This window comes from Felis catus, chromosome D1 (genome assembly GCF_018350175.1).
Source record: "Felis catus isolate Fca126 chromosome D1, F.catus_Fca126_mat1.0, whole genome shotgun sequence".
NCBI lineage: Eukaryota > Metazoa > Chordata > Mammalia > Carnivora > Felidae > Felis > Felis catus.
In genome coordinates this window covers 102,980,212-102,993,381 of record NC_058377.1, presented here as the reverse complement: position 1 = coordinate 102,993,381, position 13,170 = coordinate 102,980,212, and the positions used below count along the sequence as shown (strand labels likewise).

The 13,170-nt window shown below is 41.1% G+C and overlaps 1 protein-coding gene across 1 annotated transcript; it reads left to right on the top strand.

Moving 5' to 3' along the window:
- The first annotated feature begins 9,993 nt into the window (after nucleotides 1–9,993).
- LOC101090464 (olfactory receptor 10Q1-like) lies at nucleotides 9,994–11,022 on the top strand. The gene has a single exon (XM_003993455.2). The coding sequence runs from the start codon at nucleotides 10,011–10,013 to the stop codon at nucleotides 10,968–10,970; it is 960 nt and encodes a 319-aa protein (XP_003993504.2). The 5' UTR covers nucleotides 9,994–10,010; the 3' UTR covers nucleotides 10,971–11,022.
- The last annotated feature ends 2,148 nt before the right edge of the window (nucleotides 11,023–13,170 follow it).

Genomic DNA, 13,170 nt, shown 5'->3' with positions numbered 1-13,170 from the left:
ATACGTAAAGAGGACAAGAGCCCATGAGCTCCGTCCATGCGTTGCTGCTACTTACAGTAAAACCCTTGCTATCTGGGAAGCCCTGTTATCCCTGTTTTCCAGAAGCTTCGTACTACACATTCAGTTGTATAAAGACACGCCGCTGGGAATCCTGCGTGCTCCAGTGAACATCTTCGTTTAAGAAGGTGGAAGACCATGAACCTTAACATCCGATGTGCGCACCTTCATCAAACCCCAAGTGTCCCATCGTCTTACTGGGAAGAAATAGGAAAAAGGCAGTAAGGGGCGAATGTGTGCACAGAAAGCCTTCATGCCCTGACCTTTGAAGTCCTGGAGGGCTGGTGTGGGGGATTAGTCACAAGAGCTGTGCAGCACATTCAGCAGGCAGGTTTAGACGGTGATTTAACCACGTCTAACACCCGTGGTGGACAACAATGGGATAATGTAGCAACTCATCTCCCAAATATGCTTCCGTAACCTTTTAATAGAAACATGTAATAAATTTATACAATCAAAAGTTTCTGTCAGATTATTTCTGGGGATGGCAGCTGCTATAGACTGAATGTGTGCTCCCAAATCTCATATATTAAATGCTAGCACCCCATGTGATAGTAGTAAGAGATGGGTCTTTCAAAAGGGGGCAGATTAGTCATCTAATGCATGTGATTAATGCTGTTAAAAAAGAAATCCCAGAGAGGTCTCTTGCCCCTTCAACCATGTGATGAAATAGCAAGACAGCTCTCTGTGACCCAGGAAGCAGGCTCTCATCAGACATGGAATCTGCCAGCGCACTGACCTGAAACTTCCAGCCTCCAGAACTGTGAAAAATAAATTTGTTCTGCATAAGCCACCCAGTCTATGATATTTTGTTACAGCAGCCTGAGCAAGCTAAGACATAAGCATGAGGAACACATGAGTGAACTCAAGCCCTTCCCCAAACTATTAACCGTGACTTTGACTTTAACAAGACACTAAACTTCAAGATCAACAGTGAGGGGAAATTTTTTTAGGTGAGCCACAGAAGAATGAAATAATATCCTCAGCCACTCCGGTTCAATGAGGCCAAAATGTAGTTTTCTACAAGTTAAAAGATATCCCTGGACCTGGCATCTAATGGGAACTATATTCTCCTGATGACTGCTCTTAACTCATACATCAGCCCTCTCTCCTCTACCAGGCTTGGTTTTTATTAGGAATCATTAGATGCTTATTCAATGAGAAATTAAATTAATGACTGAAGAAATATGTGAATGGATGGCTACATGAGTGAATAAATACATGAGTGAATGAACGGAGATTGGGCAAATGAGTCAGTACCAAGCTGGGTCCCTAATGGATTCAAGATTTGCTCATTTTATGAGCCCAAATAGAGGACATATCTCAGGTCACCCCACAGTGTCATATCTCAGGTCATCCCTCATGCCATGGAAGTACAAACCATTTTCACTAACTAAACTCAGTGCTTATATCCGAGGGTCCACGGGTCACCCTTTGAGCTTTTGAGGCATTCCAGATGATCATGAAATTCAAGATTTTAAAAATGATTAATTTGAGCCTAACATAAGGAAATAATAAATAACAGGGTTCCAACCCTTGTAAGAAAATTTCTACTGGCAAATATGGAACAGCAAAAAACAATGGCCCAATTTTTTCTACCCCCTGGATCGATAGAAAGAAAAGCAGAGGGGATAAGAACTGGCACCCACTGAAGGCTCTCACTGTGATAGTGTTAGATTTGTCCTCTCTCTAGATGACAGTGAAAGCTTATATTCCTCATGGGGGCCTCATAGCTTGAGTTGTCACTCCTCGCAAAGCCAGACTGCAAGAACAAGACTGCTATTTTTTTCTCTCTAAAGAATTCTGATTCAAAAGACAAGCATCCAGAAAAGAAGTCACTAATGGCCTTACAACCATAAGAAAATGGTTTCACAAACTCTCCATTCTGAAGGAGTGTTTTTAAATCGTACTAGTAGTTGGAAAGAAAGAAAGAAGAAAGGGAGGGAGGGAGGAAGGAAGGAAGAAAGGGAAAGAAAGAAGAAATGAAGGAAGGAAAGAAGGAAGGGAGAAAGAGAGAGGAAGGAAGGAAGGAAGAGGGAAGGAAGGAAGGAAGAAAGGAGGGAGGGAGGAAGGAAGGAAGACAGAGAAAGAAGGAAGGAAGGAAGGAAGGAAGGAAGGAAGGAAGGAAGGAAGGAAAGAAGGAAGGGAGAAAGAAATAAAAAGAAAGAAAGAAAGAAAGAAAGAAAGAAAGAAAGAAAGAAAGAAAGAAAGAAAGAAGAAAGAAAGAAAGAAAAAGAAAGAGTACTAATGCAATGGTTAAATCAAAAGTTTTTGATGGGAGACAATCTGGACTCAAACTATGTTAATAGTGCCTGGTGCATAACAATAGTAACTACTTCAGAGAGTTGGGGTAAGATTTAATGAGATAATACATTTTATGTACTCAGTACGGTGTTTGGCATGCTGTAAAGAAACAAATTTTAAAATTATTTTTATTATACCTTTAGCAAAAGTATAGAGAATATCACATCTCTCTGCCCCCCCCCCCACTTCATAACCATCTGACCTTATTTCTCCACTCCTGAAGGTTTTTTAATTTTCTGACCCAGACCTGTGTTTATATCCTATATCCACCTGAAGACATCTCCCTGGGGCCAAGGACCATACTGGGAAACCACAACAAAGACCAATTTCTCTGTCTAACTCTGTTTAACCAACCGGTCAAGATAGGTTTAATATTGTGACCCCAGCTGCAGAATGGTCTGGTTCTTCTCTCTTTGGAGCGTCCAGGAGATGTTGAAAATGCAGGACTTTAATGTCCTTCTCATCATCAGTACTAACACATAAATTTTAAAATGTCAAAGAATATGGAGATTAGTGCTATTCTTGCAACACGTGTACCCAAAACACATGTACACACTGCAAATCTTTTTAGTTCTCAAAGTTTTCCGTGAGTACTTCATAAAACTAGCATTTCTAATGTTCTAGTGAGAGAGAGGCAGATGTGCTTTGCGATAGCATGTGTGTATTTTCTTGACGGCTTCCCCGAGAGAGTGCTATTTGCTGAGAATGGGGCTAGAGGGTGAAAAGGAGAGGGAGGGTGAGACAGAGAAGACACTGAGCATGTGTGGATGTGAGGGAGTAATTGAGTCACATCCTGTCGGGAAAGGAGTTGCTCCTTGGCATTGTGTGAAAACCCTTCCATACAAGGGTTGATGAATCCATCAAGAATAATTTATTCCAACTGCAAATTCTACCATGCGTGTGAATGTCAGCACCGTTATGCAGGCAAACACTTCTAGCTTGTTGATTGGGATAAACCTTACCGATCTGAGGTCAGGACATTTGGAACCCATTGAAGGTTATTTGCTACATGATAGTCAATGTTCCTCCTTACGGGCCGAATGAAATTTCATCTGTAATCATTCATTTAACATCTGAGGAGAAAGTAATGAGAAAAATCTCCTTCCACAACTGTAACTACATAGAAATTCTACACCATGTATTTTAAAATACATACTTTTGGGGTGCCTGGGTGGCTCAGTAAGTTAAGCATCAGTGATTTCGACGCAGGTCAGGATCTCACTGTTCATGAGATCGAGCCCCACATCAGGCTTGCACTGACAATGTGGATCCTGCTCGGGATTCTCGCTCGCTCGCTCTTGCTCTCTCTCTGTACCTCCCCTGCTAGCGCTCTGTCTCTCAAAATAAATGAATAGACCTTAAAAAAAATAATAAAGTACATACTTTTGCTCTAAGATATGACTGGACTTATAACCTGACCACGATAGGCTGAAAGTAGTCTGGCAACTTAGTTGGGTGAAGGCCAGAATAACGCGCCTGCTCGTGGCAAAGGCATTCACATACACAATAGCTAAGTCAAGCCACCCATTTGCTTCAGGCATCAGATTATAAACATAAGAACAAACATGATATCTCATTATAAATATAATGACCAAATAAGTTATTATCATGGAAATGTGTGGGAATGGGGCAGAGCTCAGCAGAGAGAAATATGCTATGATTGACAGGGGAAATGAGGAAGCTACGAACGATAGCGGGCTGCTGTTCTCCCATATGTTCTCTGTTCCTTGAGAGAGAAGTAGAAATTGTAGACTTTTGAGGTGAGAGGGGACCATAGACATCACCTAGTTCAACCATGCATCATATAGATGAGGAAATTCAAACATAAAAACCCTCAAAATTTGCCTGAGTTGTCTTAGCATTTAAGTGGCAAAGCTCAGCCTAAAATTCACATTCCCAGTTGCCCGGGTGAGGATAATTTTAATGTAGTCTACTGCTTTGGGGAACCTGAGCTGGCACGAATGTTTCCCATAGATTGAATTTGCCAGAATACCCATCCTTATGTTCCTATGGGTTGGGTTTAGGTTCGAATGAGGACACCACCCTGAGGTCCCCAGACAACAGTTGTCTGTGACTACCAAGGTGCCCGTTAACTTTGTCACAGTTGATCAATGCAGGAAATTTCCTCCCAATATTTTTTAGTTTAATTTGGTTTAAGTAAGGCCACTGGGGAAATTCCTCCTCTTTGGGACCCATTATTTTAAGACATCCTATAGAGCACTGAATTATGTGGCTAAATCAGGCAAAACGGACTCTGAGTAAAGAGGAGAATGCAGAAAAGGAGTCTGGTCCTTCCATGAACTCTGGCTTAGAATGATTCCAAAGTATACCCACTTTCCTTACGTTCCTCTTTATCTTTCCCTATTCCAAAAATGGCTTTCTAAAACCTGACTCTCTTCCTGAACACCAGCACACTCTTTGCCATGCACATCTAGATATTACAGAGACATCACCTACTGGTTACTTTTCATTTCCAGGGGATTATACACATCTGGATCCCATGTATTCATATTTCATTTCATTCTCAAAGAACAGAATACATAGGGTCAGGAAGCATTCTGAAAGAAGTGCCTTAATCATCTATAGGCAGAAACAAAAAAAAATTTGCCTTTATGAATGTTCTTTGGTGGCTGACGGAATGAAGTGAATTGCAAGGAGGTAAGGAAACATCTTAAGAGACTTTACTTTTTAAAAACTAATGGTTATTTTTTTTTCCTAATTGATCTTAACCTGCAGCATATAATACTTCAGGGCAAGGATAGGCAAACTAGGCTACAAACCAAATTCAGCCTCTTTTTGTGCAGCCCTTGAGCTAGGAGTATGTTTTGTACTTTAAGAGAAAATAAAAAAGAGAGAGAGAGGAGATTGGGAAGGAGGGAGGCAGAAAGAGAGAGAGAAGAAGAGAAGGACAGGAAGGAGGGAAGGAAGGAAGGAAGGAAGGAAGGAAGGAAGGAAGGAAGGAAGGAAAGAAGGAAGGAAGGAAGGAGGAAGGGAAGGAAAGAAGGAAGGAAGGAAGGAAGGAAGGAAGGAAGGAAGGAAGGAAGGAGGGAAGGGGCAAGGAGGGAGGGAGATACATAATACACAAGGACCCCATGTAGCCTACAATGCCTAAAATATTTTCTATCTTGTCCTTTATAGAAAAAGTTTGCTAATCCCTACTTTAGAGTGCAGGGAGAAATTTCAAAGTAATTGTAAGAAGGGTTAAATAAATCAAATAGCTTAGTGGTTTGGACATAATTCTCCACACTCCCCAGATGAGGACAATGAGGCTTACTTAGATTGTGGTTTGTCCAAAATCACGTAACTCAGAAGTGGTGAAGCCAGGGCCCAAACTTAGGTCTTTCTTTTCCAGATCCAAAATGCTTGGGCTTAAATCACAACTCCACCACAGACCAGCTGTTGAATCTCAGACTATTTAATCTTTCTCAGTTCTTGATCTGTAAAATACGCATAAAATATGACCCAGCTCATGGTGTAGTTGCGAGGTGCGTCTGAATTAATACATGTGGAGAGTTTACCAGAGTGCCTTCACATTGTGACACGAGCCATTATTATTATGTTTGAATATGCTGCCAAGGCTCCTAAAGGAGCTTTTGTGAAATGCCAGAGAAATAAATGTTGAAAAGTTAAATTTATAGTTACTTCTGCACATCAGGATTCTAAAAGCCTTTCAATGCTTATCTCCTCTGCAGGTCACAAAAAGACTATTTAGTTTTTCCCAAATGTGCTTGACTATGTATATATGTATCCATGTACCTATTTATTTGTTTATAAATGTATGTATGTATCTATCTATCTATCCTTCCATCCATCATCTTTCTATGTAGGAGGAGAGGTCTTTTATAGCTTTGATATTCTAGAAAGGTTACATAGGAAACTCTCACTTAGAAGAGTTTTTCCCAAATTCTGTTAAACATCGGGTCTCCCTTACATGATTAAAGATACACATCATTTTTCATATTTTTTAAAATGGTTTCCCCAGAGCTGAGACTAAGATTTCAGTAGGCGTCAGGTGCTCAATAAATGCTAGCTAGCTTTCTTGCTTGCTTGACGGTGCTTAGTCTGATGCAGGCACAGCAGTCTTGGAACTGAGACAGTTTTGCAGCAGTTCATACAAACAGCACCTTACCCAGAGGTGCAGAGAGAAGGAGAATCAGGAATTCTTCTTGGATAATTGCTTCCTGAGCAGAAACCTGTAGAAATTAGCTAGGAAGAAAGGAAGGAAAAGTCACCCAGGCTGATGGACTTCCAGCCATTTCAGGAGAGAAACAAGAGAGTAGTCAAGGGATTGGAGAGGGTGAGCACTGGGAAGAGATAGGCCCCTCTTAAAAGCTAGACACACGAAGTGAAATAAGTCGGTCACAAAGAGACATCCTGTAGGGTCCCACTTATATGAGGAAACCAGAGTAGTCAAAGTCACAGACACAGAGGGGGTGGTTCAGTAGTTAAGGGTCCGATTTGGCTCAGGTCCTGATCTCATGGTTCCTGAGTTTGAGCCCTGCATCAGGCTCTCTGCTGTCAGCACAGAGCCTGCTTAGGATTCTCCGTCCCCCACTCTCTCTGCCCCACCCCCTGCTCGTGAGCTTTCTCCCTCTCTCTCAAAAATAAATAAACATTAAGAAAAAATCATAGTCACAGAGAGTAGAATTGCAGTTGCCAGGGGCTGGAAGGAAGAGAGATGGGGAGTTATTTAATGGTATAGAGTTTCACTCTTGCAAGATGAAAAGATTTCTGTCGATAATGGCATTGATAGTTGCACAAAAATCTGAATATACTTAACACCATTGAACTGTACGCTTAAAAGCGATTAAAATGGTAAATATTGTGTTATATAGATCTTACAATAGGAAATGTTTGGGAGTGGGAAGAGCTGGGCAACGCACAAGGCACTGTATGTATATTTTTACTAACATGCACATGGACACTGCAGATTGTCAGCTAAGGAAACTGAGCTTTGTAGGTTTATTTATTGAGTAAGTAAATTTTCAAGGCCAGAGAGCTGGTGTGTGGCAGAACCTGGATTCAAATGCAGGCAAAAGGACCTTAGAGCCTGTGGGTTTTCACACAGGAATAATTAACTCAAGAATTTCCTTCACAGTGGTCAGGGGACAATATGGTGGGGACAGTATGGAGTAGCAGGGCTTTTTCTCAGGCTTCTCTAATCATACTTTGTAGGAGACTGCCTCCCTCTCTACATGTATGGATTCAGAGATTGAATATTTGTATTCGACTCTCCAATGGAGTTGTTCCAACAAATCTGTCTTTTCTGTGTGGGTCTTTGGGACGTCTTGTCAAAGTTACCAAGTAATTGATAACAGATTAAAAGAATGAAATCCAAGAACCAAAGAGTGTAGGGGAGACTCTAGCTTCTCATAACTAGATCTTGCTGGCTCAGGATCTTAGTTTTGTCCTTACCGGTATGATTTCTTTATGATTTCCTTTTTGATTCTGCTTTTTAAGAATATGCTTTCTGGCCATCCAAAAATAAATGTCAGCATATGATAATTTTTAAAAATTCATATCAAAATGAATATTGGTCCATTATTCCATACTGTAGTTATTTGAAAAATAGTTTGAGTTAACATTTAGTGAATGTTTATAGGGACAGATGCCATATTAAGTGCTTTTAATTTATTTTCATTATATTGTCCAAGTGTCTTTATTGTCATTCCCATGTTATGGATTTTAAAAATTGAAGTATATGGATTTTATGTAAAGTGCCCATGATTCCTTTGAACCCAAGGAGTCTGATGGCAGAAAACATGCACTTAGCCAATCTGCTATGCTGCCATACCTTTATCATGAATTGGAGACTCACATATTTATGAGTATTTTCTGTCTTACTGAGCTCTCTATTCCTGCATGTATTTTTAATTGATTTAATTTTGATATACAACATGTTGTTATTTAATGCTACAATTTAATAGTTAATGCAAGCCTCACCCTCACTCTTTTTTGAACATCCATTCTCACTTGGCTGTTCTTCCAAATAAACTTTAAAATCACATTATGAAATACATGCACACGCACACAAAAGTGTGCACATATACAAACTCAAATTATCTTGGGATCTGTATCAGACTCATACCAACTACATGCATTATTTTTAAGATACATAATATTGCTAAAATGTTGAGTTTTTCCATACAAAAAAGCTCTACTAGCTGCCTTAAATTTGTCTTATGATTACATTACAGTGTTTGACACTTTATATTTGTGAGGCTATTGGGATTAGAGTGTTCTAAGTACTTATTGCTGGTACAGAGAAAAACTTTTGTGCTTTCTGTAAAGTAAAAGCCCTTTCATCCAATGCAATCAGAGCCAGAAATTGATCAGATCGTTGAAAAGGCAATTACGAAAAAAATTAAATTTATTATCATTTTTACATTATTTATTTATTTTTATTTTTGAGAGAGTGTATGAACAGGGAGGGGCAGAGAGAGAAGGAGACACAGAATTCAAAGCAGGCTCTAGGCTCTGAGCTGTCAGCACAGAACCTGACTGGGAACTTGAACCCCCAGACCACGAGAACATGACCTGAGCCAAAGTTGGATGATCAACTGACTGAGCCACCCACACACCTGCGCAAAAAATCAATTTTAAAATGTATGTATTCCTTAAAATCTTTAACATATAATTGCATAAGCATATTTAAAACATGTAACTGCACGTTTTTACCCCCATTTCTGTATCCATTTTGTTCTTTTTTTCTTTTGAATAATAGCTTCCTTCTCTAATTTTTCTCTTTAACTTTGGAAAAAGACATATATGTTTATATTATGTATATTTGGAAAAATACATTCTCTTTGTGTTTAATATTAAAGTGATCAATATTAAATATTGAAGAATTGGGCACCTGGGTGGCTCAGTCAGTTAAGCACCCAACTCTTGATTTCCACTCAGGTCATGGTCTCAAGGTTCATGAGATTGAGCCTTGCGTCAGGCTCTGTGCTGACAGCACAGAACATGCTTGGGCTTCTCTCTCTCCCGTTCTCCCTGCCCCTCCCTCCCCCTCCCTCTCTCAAAATAAAAAAAAAACATTTTATGAATAAATAAATAAATAAATAAATAAATATTAAAGAATGTATAAAGAATAAACTTTTCTCTAACCACCCACATCTCAATAAAGTTTATACTTTAATCATATAAAGTCTATATATAAGTCACTCTTTACACAGTGTGAGAAAATTAACAGTTTTCCCTCTCTCTCCTTTCTCCTTTCCATTTTTCATATTTTTCATATCAGTTGAGAGGTTTTAGCTCTGGAGTACTCTTAAAAATTATTTTTCATAATAAACTTCTTAAGAATTATATTGGTCATTGAAGAGCACTGGGTGTTGTATGGAAACCAATTTGACAATAAATTTCATATATTAAAAAAATATATATTGGAAACTTCTGTTCTTTATAAAACAACACTTGGAATAATTATTTAGACACAGCAGGGTTTTACTGTTTTACTTCTCACGATATTTATATCACACAACACCCAACACTTCGCTTTCGTTTGGTTTTTTTTTAACAAACTAGATGATTTGAGGAATTGAGTTATTTTTTTCTGCACGAAACGTGCCTTTATTCTAACTCGGACAATAAGACAACTCAGCGAAGGAAGATCCGGCCCTTTCTGTCGCTCTCTTGCAGGGGACATGTTTGCCAGGAGCCCCGTCCTCAACCAGTCCGGCCCCACCGAGTTCGTGTTCCGCGCGTTCACCACCGTCCCCGAATTGCAGGCCCTCCTCTTCCTCCTCTTCCTCCTGCTCTACTTGATGATCCTTTGTGGCAACGCGGCCATCGTCTGGGCGGTGCGCACACACAGCTCGCTGCACACCCCCATGTACTTCTTCCTGTGCAACCTGTCTTTCGTAGAAATCTGCTACACCTCTGTTGTGGTGCCTCTGATGCTTGCCAACCTTTGGGGCGCCCGGAAACCCATTCCGCTGGCTGGCTGTGGGGCCCAAATGTTCTTTTTCGTCGCCCTTGGCAGCGCTGACTGCTTCCTCTTGGCAATCATGGCATACGATCGCTACGTGGCCATCTGCCACCCGCTGCGCTACACCCTCATCATGACCCAGAAGCTGTGCGTCCGGATGGTGCTGTGCGCCCTGGGCCTGGCCCTCCTCCTCTCCCTGCAGCTCGCCTGCTTGATCTTCACCTTGCCCTTCTGCGGGCACCGCCGGGAAATCAACCACTTCCTGTGCGACGTGCCTCCCGTCCTGCGGCTGGCCTGCGCCGACATCCGCGTGCACCAGGCCGTGCTCTACGTGGTGGGCATCCTGGTGCTGACCGTCCCCTTCCTGCTTATCTGTGTGTCCTACGTGTTCATCGCCTCCGCCATCCTGCGCATCCGCTCCGCCGAGGGCCGCCGCCGGGCCTTCTCCACCTGCTCGTCGCACCTCACCGTGGTCCTGCTGCAGTATGGCTTCTGTGCCTTGGTCTACTTGCGTCCCCAATCGGGCTCGTCGGTGGATGAGGACCGCCAGTTTGCCCTAGTCTACACCTTCATCACCCCCCTACTCAACCCGCTGATTTACACCCTTAGGAACAAGGATGTCAAAGGTGCCCTGAAAAAGGCCATCAGTAGCAAAGGAACAGGTGAAGCTCTCTGAAGTTTCAGGGGGACTTGAAACAGGTCCCTGAGCATAGGACAACAGTGAAACCCTTACCACAAATGCCAGATTTACATTTATTTCTCCAAAGTTTGGATTTTCATTTCTTCTGTCCCTAACATGCTTGTTTGCTACAGTTCACTTTGATGTTTTTAAAGTTCTCTGAACCTTTAAAACTGAAAATTGACAAGATTTCTGTAGGCTATTATTCACTTAGCCACGGATTAAAAGTCTACATTTATTCTGAAGCAATGTTATTATCTTTGAAGCTTCCTCTTGAGAAACAATGGTATTAGCTGATTGCTTGGAAAATGTTCATAAGGATATCTCACCTAAAATGCCTTATTCTTGTTTTGTGTTTAGAGTATGACAGAGTTGCCTGGGTGGCTCAGTCGGTGAAGTGACCTGCTCTTGATTTCGGCTCAGGTCATGATCTCACGGTTCATGGGTTTGAGCCTCGCATTGGGCTGTGAACTGACAGAGTGGAGCCTTCTTGGGATTCTCTCTCTCCCTGTCTCTCTCTGCCCCTCCTCTGCTCACACTCTCTATTTCTCTCAAATAAATAAATAAGCTTAAAAAAAACCTTTAAAGTATGACAAGTAATAACCTGGTTAATGCACCTATTTCCTTCATTAAGCCTCTTTTGTACATTACAAGGTCCTGTGGTTGGGTCTAACCTATGCTCCCACATTCAATCCAGGATTGTACAAGTAAGTCAGGAAAGGTGGTGCAGAATCAGTTTGCTCTGAGAGTTAACATGTGTTGAGAATAACTTAGGCCAACATAAGACCCCCTAAGTTCTGGGAAAGCAAGAGTGGGTCATCAAGTATCATGGTCAAACTCTCCAGCGGTCATCCTCTGTATTGGTCAACATTCTCCAGAGAAACAGAACAAACAGGATAGAGAAAGAGGTGTTTGCAAGCAATTGGCTCACACAGTTGTGAAGTTGGGCAAATCCAAAATGTTCGGCCGAGGCCAACAGGCTGAAAGTTCCAGCAGGCATCAGTTGCCATCTTGAGTTTGAAGGCAATGGAAAAAGAATTCCTTCCTTTTCTGGCTGCCTCAGCCTTTTCTCTCAAGACCTTTAAGAGATTAGATGAGGTCCATCCACATTATGGAGGGTAAGCTGCTCTGCACAAAGTCTACTTATTTACATGTTCAGCACATCTGAAAAACACCTTCATGGCAGCATCTTGACTGGCATTTGACTAAACAACCGAGTACCATAGCCTAGCCAATTGACTCATAAAAGTAATCATCACTATCCACCCCCTGTCCACTTGACGTTCATACTCATCTCCTTAGACCATACTTGACCTCCAAATAAAGACAATAACAGCCATATTTCTACCCAACCTGATAACAATTATCGTGTCTATAACCAAAAATGTACTTTTCCTCCCCAAGAGAATGCAAAGTCTTTGGGTGATGTTCACCCTTGTCCTTTATACTCTGTAACTTAAATACTATGATGTAAAGTTAATACATTTTATGTTATATTTTAATGGGATAAGAAAGGGAAGAAAATACACACATACATACTCACAAACATATTCCTTAAAAAAAATAAAGAAGAAACACACCTAACAATTGCAGTCTTCATTTCTGCAAATGGTTATGTGCTCAAAACTGATGTTTATAAATCCCTTCTTTCAATACCCATTCCATATTCCCTTTCTCCTTAGAAAGTATCCCAGCTTGCCGTGGTTCTTTATGTAATGGAGTGACTCAAACTTTCCTTCCCAAAAGGTCTGGGACTTTTACAGTCTTCCTTGAATTGAATTGTTGTAGTGGCCCATCCATTTTAACCACAGGGCATGGTAGTACTAAGACATACCCTAAGGGATTCCCTTGAAAGACACTCTTCAGTACCTCTATTATGAAGCAACAGTCCAATTTCCCCTTCGTAATCAGGATGTTACCCCAGTCAGTACAGTAATACCTTGTTTTCCTGTTGATTCAGGGTCATGAGGAGCCCAAAGTGGCCAGGTGACAGTCTTAACTTCCAGTTCAAGTTTGTACCAGTCCAGTTTGCTGGTACAGAGACCTCTTGACCAGCAAAGCATAATGTCATGGGGGCAGAAAAGAATAATTTTGCTGATGGATGACCAGAATCCATTCCCATTTCCACCCACTGATTTGCAAGTCCTGGCTATGGGAGAAATAATGCTATATTTCTGGCTATGGGAAGTATGAGTCC